Source organism: Monodon monoceros, unplaced genomic scaffold (genome assembly GCF_005190385.1).
Source record: "Monodon monoceros isolate NGI ecotype Baffin Bay Population unplaced genomic scaffold, NGI_Narwhal_1 Super_Scaffold_22, whole genome shotgun sequence".
Taxonomy (NCBI): domain Eukaryota; kingdom Metazoa; phylum Chordata; class Mammalia; order Artiodactyla; family Monodontidae; genus Monodon; species Monodon monoceros.
Genome location: NW_021703779.1, coordinates 92,003,653 through 92,018,141, shown reverse-complemented (window position 1 = coordinate 92,018,141; position 14,489 = coordinate 92,003,653). Strand labels below are relative to the sequence as shown.

General features: G+C 41.4%; 1 protein-coding gene across 1 annotated transcript in view; it reads left to right on the top strand.

The window, feature by feature from the left end:
* GUCY2F (guanylate cyclase 2F, retinal) overlaps positions 1-14,489 on the top strand; it is an 89,751-nt gene that overhangs the window by 23,556 nt on the left and 51,706 nt on the right. The window contains exons 4-6 of the mRNA XM_029240805.1: positions 5,539-5,893; positions 7,272-7,356; positions 11,379-11,475. Of these exons, the coding sequence (XP_029096638.1) occupies positions 5,539-5,893; positions 7,272-7,356; positions 11,379-11,475 (537 nt within the window). The remainder of the gene's footprint in view (positions 1-5,538; positions 5,894-7,271; positions 7,357-11,378; positions 11,476-14,489) is intronic.

Below are 14,489 nucleotides of genomic sequence, written 5' to 3'. Positions count from 1 at the left end.
AATAGCAGCTATCATGTAGTCAGTGATTATTCTGCACCAGGTAGTTTACGTAAATGATTCCATTGAATCCTCAGACCAAGCCTACAAATTAGGTATTATCAACTCCATTTTATGGATGATGAAACTGAGGCTCAAGGTAACTTGTCCAAGGTCATACAGCTGGCAAGTGGCAGAGCTGGAATTCCAACCTAAGTCTACTACCTGAAGTAATACAACCTGACCATTTAACCACACATTAGCCTTAAAAAAAAATTACATCGTGTCCCATGTCTAGTGCTTTACTCAAAGTAACATTGCTAAGTGACTAATACTTTGATTTGAATGGGTATTTGATTTGAATGGGTATTTGATTTGAATGGATTGTTTTCCTCTGATATAGGAGGTGATAGGGCTTTATGAGGACCCGTGAAAAGAGAAAAATAAATCAGAATGGAGAGATTGCGGGGGTGGGACATCAGTGAAAAACTTCCTAATTTGGTCTCAGCATGATTGGGCAAGGATTATCACTTTGTACCTTTATATTTTGGCACAAAAAGACTTCTGAAATAAGATTTTAGTTCCTGCATTCTTCTCTTTCATTGTATTCCCAATGCTTGTTTTCAATGAAATTCTATTGGCTACAAATGCATATTGCTAGAACACACATTTTGGATATTTTTTCCAAATGTGGCCTTAGTTGGCTAAGCAAAAGAAATCCTCTGGATTTCTCAGCCAGCCCGGGGGACCTTAAGCTCCTACACCTATTGTTTTCCATTACCATAAATATGGGTGCTTGGCAGGGGGATGCTAGGCCGAAGGTGATGTGGTTAGGACTGGAACATTCCAGGATGGGGCCCACTAGACAGGTTGTCAGAAAAGCTTGCCTGCAGCTCACAGTGGCTACAATTGTCTTTGTACTGCATTCTATGTAAAATAAGAGTGTTATCTTCATGAGTATCATCATATCAAACAGATTAGGCTATTAGACATTTTTTGGCTAAGTCCAAGGGTTGAGATCATGCATTATTGGAGGTACCACCTTTAATAACAAGAATTCAATTACCCTTTGGCTTCTTGGTCTCTGTATGCACCTGACTTTTTGTTCAAAGGTGATGTTGCCATTTTGTCCTTCAAGTGGTGCTTTCCAAGCCAGGTGTTTTAATGTACACTTCCAAGGACAAAGTTCTTTGGAAATCCGTTTTGTGTCCTTTAAGCACAGTAAATCTGAACTGATGATAGTCAGCTTGATGACACCATGAGCCATTAAACTGAACAAATTCAAATATCACTGCTCCTGACCCAGACCTTGTTCTCTTGGATACAGGCTCCAAAAATGCCTAGGGTAGAGCTAGCTAAAGTCACTGAATAATAATGAAAGATAAGTTTCCATTATCATTCATTTATTCACAATTCATTTGTTCATTCAGGCTCAGGTCTATACAGCACTCCAAACCAATAGACTGAGTCATCAGTGGTTTCACCATTCTGGCCTGTGATATAACAAGGCCATCTGCCCGACAGAAGGTCTTGCCAATCCTGTCTTGCTTCTTTAGAACCTAGTCAGAAACCAAGACAGAGGGTTGTAAAGAGTGTCCTTACTTTCCTTGTCCAATCCTCTATCTCTTTTTCTCATTATTTGCAGCAGTTGCAACTACAGAGCTTTTGTTACCAATGCTAACAGAGTATGCCTTTGGCTTATGGGAAGGGGCAATTACCATTGCTGAAAGGCACAGCAGGTAAAATGGCAACACAAACCAGCTAGAACACAAATCTAAGGCCTCATAGCAAGAGTGGGGCATAGTGACAGCCCCTCTTTTGCAACCAAATGCTGTTGCTACAGCTATGTTCTTTCCTAGCTTCAAGTCCCCCTACCATACTTCTGTGGCTCTGCGCGCGTGCGCACGCGCGTGTGTGTGTGTACACGTGCATGTGTGTGGTATGTGGTGGAGGCTGGAGAATCCTGAAGAACAAGCTTCAGGTTTCATTCATCTTGGGGAGTTGCTGTCAGTCAGCTCTAGCAGGGGTCAATCCGAGATGGCCAGCTGAAAACTCTGTGCGATGGGTCAGCTCAGAGGTGAGGATGATGTTTTTAAGCGTTTTAATCTTTGCTTTTTGTTGTAGGTTAGATGCAGTCCCTTTCCCAGAAGGCTCTGTGCCTTTCAAAACAGAATACTAGCATTCTCCCTGCTCTCAGGGTCTTGCTGCCCTGTGGTTTTTTACTCATTTGTTTTACTAGTATTGATTTTATACTCTACCTTCCAGCCTTCACTTATCGTCATAACCTACCAAAGCCCCAGTAAACAGGCAGACTCTTGCAGCAATCCTAAATACAATTAAATGGATCATCTGAGAACGTCAGGAAGGGGAGTTAGTAAAAACCCCTGGAGGGACCTCAGTGTGTGCTAGGCAACTAAGTGTGGGTGCCTTGGTGGCAGCACATGTCATCCATTCACCATGCCTATATCTATAGTGTGTGTTAAAGCAGGGTGGTGAAGGGAGATCATTGGAATAAAACTCAGGAGACTGAGATGTTGATTTCTACTCTGCTATTAGATGCTCTGTTACTGGGGCAAGGTCTTTGGCCTGAACAACTGGAAAAATGGAGTAGCTTTTAACAAAAATGGGAAAAACTCATAAATGGAGCACGAAGATTTGGGGTAAAGATCAGGAGTTTGATTCTGGGTACACTGAAACTTAATATTTAAGTAGAGATACCAAGTAAGCAGTTGACTATATGACTGGAATTTAGGAAACAGGTCATAACTGGAAGTGTAAACCTGACATTTATGGCATAGAGTGGTATTTAAAGCCATGAGAGCAGAAGAGATCACCAAGGGAGTGAGTGTAGATAGAGAGGAGGACCAAGGACTGAGCTGTGCGGCACGCCAATGTTAAAAGATCAGAGAAATTAAGAAGAAACTATAAACAAACCAAACAAAAAAGTCTGCAAGCTAAATTTGCTCCCTGGACTAGATCAAGATTTGGGAAGTTTCACAGGAGTTTAGAACTAGAAGAGACCACGGAGAACATCTATTTCAACCAAGAATGCTAAAATAAACTAAGAACCAAGAGACTTGGGTTCTAGTCCTGATTTTATGCCTAGGTGAGTGACCATGACCACTGCAGGACATCTGATCCTGTCCCAAATATCCATAAGACATTTGGTCCACACCAAAAAGTCCTTGATATTTGGTCTTGACCAAAACTTCCATCAACATTTGGTCCATAAGACATTTGGTCCATGCCAAAAGGTCCTTGATATTTGGTCCTCTCCAAAACCATTTGGCATGGACCAAATATGCTCATGGACATTTTGGGTAGGACCATATTTCCAGGACCTTTTGGTGTGGACCAAATGTCTTATGGACATTTTGGATAGGACTAAATATGACCAAATCTCAAGGACGTTTTGGCATGGACCAAAATCTTATGACTATTTTGGACAGGACTAAGTGTTTGCTAATCGACCTTGACAAATCACTTCTCTGGGTCTCTCTTTCATATCTAGGAAGTAAGATCGCTAGACCAGATGACTCCCAAGGTTTAGACATTCATGATTCTATATCCTCATTTTAGAGAGGAAGAAACTGAAGTCCAGAGAGAGGGAATAAGTAACTCGCCCAACATACTGGCATTAGGAAAAGACCCCAGGCCAGTGTGTCTTCTTCTATACTGTTGGTCTTGAACCCTGTATGAATATTAGAATCCCTGGGGAGCTTTTCATAATACTGATTACTGGGTTCCTAACCTAAAGTGTCTCATTTTGTTGGCTGGGTTGTGTTTGGCATTAGTATTTTTGACATTCCTCAGGTAATTCTAATGTGCAGCCAGGGTTGAAAACCCTCTGCTCTACATTTACAAGGCATGGCAGTGTTTTGCTAGCTGCTACACCACTCTGCATCTTGACTTGTATTTCTAACACAAAAATGATTCACTCAATTTTAAACCCTTTTATTCAGATGCAGATTGTTACAGGAGGATAGCTTTCTAGACCTTATGAAACCAAACTAGCAAGTATCAGCTTTCCCTGAAGCTCAGTAAAATGGCATGACCATAGCTTTCTTGAACTCCATCCTAGAAGTGAAATGTTGTGAAAAGCCACGAAGCCATGGCCAGTGTGGGAGGAAGCATGGAGGGATCATTTGCTCTTCTTCCCCACCTTTTTGGAAAAAGAATACAAGGTTTGTTCCAAAAATAAACTTACCAGGTTAATGAGCAGGGTATCAGACACAGGACACAAATGCTGTTGCTTTTACCATATTTATATGAGAGGAAGAGTCATGCTGTCCATTGTAGCAGCCTTGTTGCTTTACAGTGGCTTCTCACCAAAGCTTTGCCACTTTGCACAGCAATAGGATATGGGATTTCTTGATTAAAACCTACTTTCTCTATACACAACATTTGGCTCTGTATTTGTGGGTTTGTGTGTGTCAGTGTGCATGTCTGCATGTGTATGAGTTGGGGTATATGTTTAAAACTGTATTCTAGTGTTCACTTTCTCTGGGGAGCATGTGTCTAGGAGAATACCCTTTTTTTTTTTTTTTTTTTTTTTTTTTTTTTTTTTTTGCGGTACGCCGGCCTGTCACTGTGGTGGCCTCTCCCGTTGCGGAGCACAGGCTCCGGACGCGCAGGCTCAGCGGCCATGCCTCACGGACCCAGCTGCTCCGCGGCATGTGGGATTTTCCCGGACCGGGGCACGAACCCGTGTCCCCTGCATCGGCAGGCAGACTCTCAACCACTGCGCCCCCAGGGAAGCCCGAGAATAGCCATTTTGAACTAAGTCGGGACACAGACCTGGACTGTGGAGACACATTATTTATAGTCTTACCACATACACCTACCACTCTAGTAGTGCCAACCAAATGATTTTACTGGGCTTCCCTGGTGGCGCAGTGGTTGAGAGTCCGCCTGCCGATGCAAGGGACACAGGTTCGTGTCCCTGTCCGGGAGAATCCCACATGCCGCGGAGCGGCTGGGCCCGTGAGCCACGGACGCTCAGCCTGTGCGTCCGGAGCCTGTTGCTCCACAACGGGAGAAGCCACCACAGTGAGAGGCCCGCGTACCGCGCAAAAAAAAAAAAAAAAAAAAAGATTTTACCGTGCACAATGCACTAGTAATTAACCTGGTCAATTTCCTTTGCGTGCCTCTTGTCTAAAAAAAGATTTTACCGTGCATAATGCGCTAGTAATTAACCTGGTCAATTTCCTTTGCGTGCCTCTTGTCTATTTCATACTTATTTTTTTAGTGCCCTTTATAACTCTAAATCACTATCTTAGTTTAGGAGCATAAAAATATATTGTGTATGACTTGGTTTGCTCATAAAATTGTCATATTTGATATATTTAAAGATGTGAAGGCCTGGGGGAGAAAACCAGAAAAAATTCAGGGGAGAAACCAAGCAAGTCCTGAGAAACAATTGTTTTTTTTTTTTCCTCTGGGTCTTCAGAGCTCACCTCCACTCAGACGTGCAGCCCTTAATAATGAACACAGGCTTGGAATACACTCTGAGATTGCTCTAGGGTGACTAGGGCTCAAGATAATTGTAATTTTTAAAAATAGGTTTCACCGTTGTTTGGAACCATCTACAATTCAATTTACTTTATTGCACAAGCCATGAATAATGCTATGAAAGAAAATGGACGGGCTAGCGCTGCCAGCCTGGTTCAGCATTCCAGAAACATGCAGTTCTATGGATTCAACCAGTTGATAAGGACAGATTCAAATGGAAATGGAATTTCAGAATATGTAATCCTGGACACCAACTGGAAAGAATGGGAACTCCACAGTACTTACACTGTGGACATGGAAACAGAGCTCCTACGATTCAGAGAGACCCCAATTCACTTCCCTGGTGGCAGGCCCCCTCAAGCAGATGCAAAATGCTGGTTTGCAGAAGGGAAGATCTGCCAAGGAGGTAAGGAATGGAAAATCAATGGTAGTCAATTTGGCTCAGCTTGGGTTATAGGGAACCTCTTTAGGAGAAGGCATATTTTAATATTGGGACACTCATAGAATCAATCATTTGCATTTAGGTGACATAAACATCTTGGCACTCTACACAGTTAATTTAAAATAATAAGGACAATGATAGGTACTTTGCAGCCTTAAATAACCATCCACAATTTAAAAGCCCCCCCTACCTGTTTTTAAAAGGATCCCACTCCCAAAGAGGTTTTCCTAATAAGAGGAAGGCATGATGCTTTTTCTTGGTCTTTTGTAGGCTGCGATCTGTGACTGTTCCCTCTGCTAGAAAATTCACCTGTCCTTCCCTTGATGTATCCAAATCCTTTCAATCAGGTTCCACCACAGAAATACCATTTTCCACCCTCTCCTCTCTGAACTCTCGTTGAACTAAAAGTCTGTACCTCACAGCTTAGCACAAAATTGCTTTTCAGTTGTTTCTTGTGTATTGATTGTGTCTCTTCCTCCCAAATGGACTGCTTCTTGAGGGCAGGGACCAGAGCTAATAATTCTTATACCTTCCAACCACCCAACACAGTTGGCATCCCATGAATACTTGCATTTGATTGACTGATGGAACTCCTCTAGTTTGTGGAAGAGGGGAAACTCCATCTAGTCTCTGAGAGCCAGAGGGGAAATTTGGAAGGATCTATACTATTCCTATGCAAGTGTACCCCACACCCTTCTAAAACCAAATGCATCTATTTGAAATAGACTTCAACTTCTATTTTGTTTTAGCATGACATACCCAGCTACCTCTTTACTTGCCTCATCATATATTTCCCTCTGAAATCTTAGTAATCTATCCAAATACTTAGATTTTACAGAGGACAATTTACATCCTAGTGAAAACACTAATTATCAAAAACAGACTTACCCTTGAAGGACAAGTGTTACGTTTTTCATCTATAACTCACGAGGTCTATGGGCTCAGGTGAATTAAAAAGGTCTTTTATTTTATGAAGCCAACATAATACCCTTCGCAGGTGAGATAATATATTTATTCTCAAGAACTCTATTGCTGTCCAACTTAAAGTACTCAAAGTTTTCCATTCGTGGACTTTTTTTCTCCAAAGAAACACCCGGGTCAGCCTTAATTCATGTGATTTGTTATTGTCAGAGTGGTGAGTGGTTTTGCTTCAGAACAGTGAAATTGCTTTCTGTGTCCATAAAGTCAACAAGACAGACTGTGCCGGAGAAAAATAGAATTAAGTTAGGTAGATGTAGCTTGATTTTAGAGTCACCAGAAAGCACGAGGAGTCGCTCAGTGGTGCCCTTTATTTACAGCCTCTTTCTGATACCATTCTCCCTCTTCCTCTTCCTCTCTGCAGGCATCGACCCTGCCTTTGCTGTGATGGTCTGCCTTGCCTTGCTTATAGCCCTGCTATCTATTAATGGATTTGCTTACTTTATAAGGTACGTTTTTTCTTTTTGTATGTAAAAACACAAGCCCATTATAGCCTTGTTAATATTGATTTCTGGGAAGTCATGTTTCAGTATAATTGCCTCATTACATGACCCACTGATTTTCTTTTTTCCGTAGTGATTTACCATCCCTACCGGCCCATTTAGAGTGAAGTGTTTTCATGATGCCAAGAATAACTTCCTCAGCTGTGTTGTCAGTGTTGTCGCCTGTGAGTAGATCTGGCTGTCAACACTATCGTGAAATAAGGGAACTAGTACTTTAGGGCCTGCCTACTCCCTAGCTGTGCTCCCTTTTCCACTGGCAGAGTCTCCTGTAACCACTTCCTTCCTCAAATGGTATGGACTGGTAGGTATGGACTGGGAATATTTTAACAAGTTCCAAGAATTAGGCAGACTTTGGCTAGAATCTAAGATTTAGGAATAATGGTATTAATTCACAGGACTGTAGTGGGGATTAAATAAACTGAAGCAAGTATTGTACCTAGAACAATAGCTGACTCACAGTAGGTGCTCAAGAAACAGTAAATCTCATCTGCTTCCCAAGCACGTGGGACTCTCCTGCTGATTGTTGGGAGCCCAGGATCCTCACTTTGACAGTAATCTCTCTTGCCCAGGGTATCATATTCCAAATTTTTACTGTCCTTCTTCCTTGGACAAAAACTATCCTAGCTGATCATCAACATCATCAAGTCCTTGTTTTTCTCCCTCAGATCATTTAATACATGACCAACTACTCTGAGGAACTAATTCAGGATCAGGGATAAATGGCTGAAGATGGCTTAATATGACATCCCTTTCTTATAATCTTTGCATTTTAACAGTTGGATCCTCCCCACATTAGGATGATTTGGGAAAAATGAAAAATGAAATCAGCCATACCCCTCCCACTTTACCCTTTCCACCCTGTGAACCACACCTTTGTTATCTCTTTGTGGGTGGTCCTAACAGCAATATGACAAGAACTTGGTAGGGAACGGGAGTGGAGCTACTTTGGAAAATTCCAAGAAGAAAAATGTCTAGAGTGTATTAAGTAGCTGTGTAAATTTTTTTTTTCTTTTTTGCGGTACGCGGGCCTCTCACTGCCGCGGCCTCTCCCGTTGCGGAGCACAGGCTCCGGACGCGCAGGCTCAGCGGCCATGGCTCACGGGCCCAGCCGCTCTGCCGCATGTGGGATCTTCCCGGACCGGGGCACGAACCCGTGTCCCCTGCATCGGCAGGCGGACTCTCAACCACTGCGCCACCAGGGAAGCCCCAGTAGCTGTGTAAATTTGGACAAGACACTAAATCTCTCTTGGCCAGAATTTTCTCATTTGTAAAATGAAGGAATTGGATTAGATGAACTTTAAGAGCCCTTCCAGCTCTGATGTTCTAATGAGTCTGCAAAATCCTGGATTGAAACTATAACAGGTGTTACTCTTAGTGTTAGAATGTTAGCATCGCTATGAAAAACCACTATTATCCATCTCCCCGGTATTAGAAACTTGATAAAGCCACACAAAATAGTAGGTAGCTTATGCATTGTTAAAGCGCACTTGATAAAGACAATAGTGTAGTTCAAAGGAAGTTTTTCTTTCAATTTCTGTGACTGTGACATATCTCTGCTCAGAACAGAAATTTAATGTCTTTAGCTGCTGCCAAAGAATAAAGTATTTAATTAACATCACGAGATACTTAGTGAAAATAAATGCCCTCCAATCAAAATCTTCCCCCTCTAGGGAGATTTGAAGAGTAATAGGCTCTGGTTCCCCAATGCCAAAAGATGCCATGGCAAGGTGGAAAATGGAGTCACTTAGCTGTTTATTTGTCAGCCCCCCCCACTCTCCCCCAAATGACTGATCTCACTGGTCTTTCCCATGGAATGGACTGGTTTTTTGGGCTTAGAGTGAGCCTAACCTGCAATTCTCAGGAAGGGAAGGAAAAAAAGAAAAAAAGTCATGGGAGGGGGTTTGTTTGGATCTTGTGGGCTGAAGGGCAAAGAAGACTGGAGAGGAAAATGATTGGAGAGGAAAATGAGTGAGACAATTGGTACTTCAAGTGGTCACAGAAAACTCAGAGATGGGAGAGAGGCACATCATTTCCCAGAGTCACTTGGGCCTTGGTTCTTCAGTTAACAAAGCACAAAAGATGCCCTCTCTCTGCTGCCTTCCAGCCTCTCGCTGCCCACCGCGGCTGCAATCAGAAGAGCTGAGTGGCTGATGAGTTTCTGTAATAGATGGTGATTACTTGCAGGAGAGTGGCTCTCTGTTCCTTCCTTTTCTCTGTTTTGATTGTTTAAGTTTTTTTCTTTCTTCAGAAAGAAAGACGTGCAAAGAACCCAACCACCCCAAAAGAAAGGATTCTTTGAACTCCTCCTTTCTCCCTACTCTGAACCAGATTGCCTCGCCTTTCTATAAAGCTCTCCCGTGCTCTGTAATACTAATGATGATAATGAAAATAATGAGCTCTTATACTTTCATAGTGCTTCGTGCTTTTCGGAGCACTTTCACATATATTATCTCATTTGATTTTCAAAACAACTCTGTAAAGCGAGTAATGCAAGGACTATTATCTGGCGAGGTAGATGAGGACACTGGGGCATGAAGAGGTTAAATTATTTATCCAAGGTAATCTGGCTAATTAATGACAGAATCTGGATTGAGAGTCCAGTTTTTTTTCTACTAGAGTGTATTCTGTAGCATGATTATTTTTACAGGTGTGCCTGTTTTAAGACAATTCACTGCACATATGAAATAGATAAGTTAGGGAGTGATGCTTTACTTTGCCAAAAGATTCATGTGCTCTACCCAAGAATTCACCACAGGGCTCTTTTAATTTTCTCTGCAGGGCAGCAGCTCCCACAGTGATAAGGGACATATTTGTTGGCAGACAATTAGAAACACATTAATTGTTTGTTTACAAATCAGTAGAATCACTGAGAAAAACTGTCTGGGTTGCCGGTACTTAAAGCTACAGCGACACTGTAGACTTCTTAGAGCAACTTGACAAAGCAGTTTCATTCAATGGTTGTTTTCCCCATTCTGGCTGTCGGCTTTAATACATTCCACAGGGTGACCATTAAGGGGTTATGGAAAAAGTGAAGCCAAACTGTAGCTATCAGAGCCCCCAAGACAAAATAGAACAAAACAACCACACGGACTAATCCAAGGTTCCCTTCAGGTCCTCAGGTTGCTCAGTTAGCTCAACTGAGGACCCACCTGGCTGTGTGGGTAGACATCATAAACTCCTATGTGTCTAGTAATTGATTTGTAAGAAATAATTGCATTCACCGCAAATTAATGGGCATGTTTGGAGAGAATCAGGTTTAAACTGTGAGACAAGACTCTTTAAACAAGAGACCAATTCAGTCAAAGGAAAAAAAACTCAGTCAGCCCACTTGTTTGGAATCATGTAGACAAAGCAACCAACTGATTGAATTTTTCCACTTTTCAACCTGTTGCTTTGGCAACGTACAGATGCAACTTTGCAAGACAAGTGGTCTTGTGGGCAGAAATCTGGGCCCACAGCCAGACACCAAGGATTCAAGTCCCAGCTCTGCCTCAGGCTATGGAATCTCACATAATTTGCTTAATTTTGTTTTGTTTCTTTAATGTGTTTTTTTGTATTTATAAAATGGAGATTAATGATTCTTGGCCTTGGTATTATCAGAATATATACTATGGCATATGAGAAAAGTTGTTGAGTTCTTTAAAAGTATTCAGAGGTGTTGTTTTGAATGTACCCTTGATGTGGAATCACTGTTTTATTAGTCTGAGATATCATCCCCATGCAGCGCTTTCCCTTTTGATATCTCTTTAATAGCATTTTCACTTTTCTCTTTTGGTCTTTGTAACATTGCAAGTGATGAGGACCAGGCTTGTTCTCTCTCTTTGCTGTGGATACTGTGGTAAACATCTATGTGTGGTTATTCTCTCAATTATCTTGTATATTTTTAAACTTCTGTCATAGGGCAAATTTACCCCTGGTTTGCAAAACATCCAGCCCCCTGTGACCTTCTGATTGTATGCTTCTTTCAGACGTCGTATAAATAAAATCCAGTTGATTAAAGGACCCAACAGAATTCTCCTGACTTTGGAGGATGTGACGTTTATCAATCCCCACTTTGGCAGTAAGGTAAGGAGCATCCCTTGCTCTTACTGCACGGCCCAAGCTGGTATCCACACGCCACAAGTGACTATTGGGCACTTGGCATGTAGCTAGCCTGAACTGAGATGTGCTGTAAGAGTAAAATACACGTTGGACTTAGAAGACAGTATAAATGTAAAATATCTCATTAAAATTTTTAAATATATTAATGACATGTCAAAATGATAATACTTTAGATATATTGGGTTAAATATATTACTAAAATTAACCTCACCTGTTTCTTTTTAGGGTTTTTAATGTGACTACTAGAAAACTTAAAAGTACATATGTGGCTCATGTTACATTTCTATTGGATAGTGCTGTCTTAGTTTTGAGAAAGTGATGCAGCGCACTTTGGGCAATAGTGTAGCTTTGACTACATATAGCCCTTTTTTGTACATTTGGACTCAACATGTGATTGCTAGTTCCTCAATGGTGGGGGTACATCTTTTTTGTTTTAATGTTAGCCCATAGCACCTGATGTGGTGCTGATAGCGTAATAGGTGCTCTTAAAAGTGGTGAATGAATCAACTAGTGAAAGAAAGTTAAGCGTCACCAGGGGTCCTCTTCTGATTGTGATTGTGTCGTAATTGGCTATTTTCACTGAGTGCCTGCCACTATGTCCTGGCCTTGGGCTAGGCTTTGTAAGAGATGGCATGTAGTCCCTGCCTTCATGGAGATTACAGTCAAGTCAGAGAGACAAATCATACCATACGAGTCGGTGGATGCCATATTGTACAAAGGACACTAGAAATATGGTAGAACTTAAGAGGAGATAGATCAGTGGAGGAAGGCTTCTTAGAGACCCAGCACCGAATCTGGGTCTTAAAGAAGGCGGGAGAGGATTTGTCTAGGTCCCAGGTCACAAACTGGTAACCACTTTTGTCTGACATTTATGGTTTAAAAAAAATTGTAGCCAGAATTTTGGAATTGTGAGATTATATATAAAAACCTGGATTTCTGGATGTTCTTTATAGGTTGGAAGATCTATCAACTTTGGGCATCATTGTGGCAACTGGCTGAAACTCTTCAGTAGTTGCCATTTTGGGAAGAATTTGCAAAAACGGTGTCTGCAGTTTGACACAGTTCCCATCACTCTCTATTGTCTTAATACTCAACTTAATTCATCAATTTATATTACCTGCCTCGCCCCTATAGGCCTCCTAGGCAGAGAAAACAGCACAAACAAGAGCTTGGAAAAGAAAATGTGTAGGGAAGAGTTTTGTCCAGTGCAGCTAGTAGTAGGAGACTGTGCCTCTTTGTGCCCAGTATATGTGGTCAAAATAAAGACATTAGTCTTTGCCAATTCTAGTATGGTGGTGGCAGGGTGTAGGGAGAGGATTCCCACACCTCACATTGTTCTTATGTGCTATTTACTTTTGCTACACCAGCATACCAGATCTGAGAATTAATTATCTCTGTGACAGAACTGATCACTTGCCTAAATGTGACACTAAAAGGTATGCTTTAACTAGTTGGCTGGGTGAGAGTGGATTTACATGATAATACCCTGTGCATTTGGAATCAAATGAAAAGTTCAGCTGTTTGCTTTAAGTCTCAATTACAACCCTAACTCTTACTTGTTTAAATCACCAGATCCTTTTGTAAGGTTGATATCATGTTCCTGGAAATGTATTGCTGAATGCCAAAATGATCACTGTGGCTGAAAGCTACATTCTACCCTTATGCCATCAAAACTTATTGATGTTAGTCTCCATTTTTGAAGCCACCAGAGGACACTGGAACTCAAGTGGTGGAATTTGTCTGGATTTGTCATATTCAATATAACTAGATGTTTTGTGTGTAAAGTGTCAAAACAATAAACATAGCTCAATTTTGGACTGAATTAGCCTCTCCTTTTTATAGGCCTTGCAGTAGTCCAGTAAATATAAAACCTCCTCCACCTATGCCTTCTCTCTTTCCTACTGAGACACAAAATATATTTGGGTTTCATACCAGTTCTCACAAAATCACCATAAATAGCAGAATAGTGCTACCTTCAGATGAGCAAAGTGCCCAAGGTTGTAAAATCTTGTTCATGATAATAGATCTTTTCTTTTACTTGTGCATAAATTCTGACATAATGAGAGTTAAAAAAAAAACAATCATCACCACGTCTCACCATATGAGTGATAAAAATTAATAGCAACAGGGATAGATAGCCTTACAGGGCTGCTGCTGCTTCTTCTTCTTCTTCTTCTTCTTCTTCTTCTTCTTCTTCTTCTTTTTCTTCTTCTCCTCCTCCTTCTTTCTTTGCTATATTGGCCCAGGTGGAAAGGGATGGCATTACCTAGAAGAGCATAGCCCTTGGCCTCCAGATCCTTTGTGGCACTTGGCTTGTATCATGGGTTCTTATGGAAGAAGATAAGGGGAGCATGTATTTTCCTTAACTGCTGTGTAGTCACAAACGTGCAGCTGGCTGTGTCTAATCAGTCAAGAAGCCAAGGCAAGAATTCCATCCAAATGGAATGTCTGAAAGTGTAAACTCTTGGTGCATAAAAAATTAATTCAGTCTAGAAAAATTGGCAGGTCAGTAGAAGTCAGGTCAGGAAAGGAAGTTTTTAGAAGAAAGTGAAGCTGAAGCCCAAATATATGTGGATTTTGGCAGATTCTCTTGCTTTCTCCTTTGCCCTTCATGGAGAGGTTTGTATCTCAATATACAGATCTAGGTGCTCCTGCTGAGATATGAAAATAAAGAATGAAAGGGAAGTGGATTCCTCTCTGGCCTTGCTCTGTTGAGGAGAGTTCAGGTTGATGCAAGGGATATGTGAAGAGTCAAGTTTTCCACCTTGTCTGAATCTTGAGCTGTTGGGACTTCAACACATTAGGGGCTAAGTATAGCTTACTATTGCCTTGGAGCTTTGTGATTGTCTTGTCTTGGTAGAATGAACTGAACTCGGGGCTAAATCAACTGGTGATCTTCAGTTTATCAAAGACTGTTAAGGGCAGAGTGTGTGAAACTACTTAAGATTAATTTTTATTGGCAAGCAAGAGAGAAACAA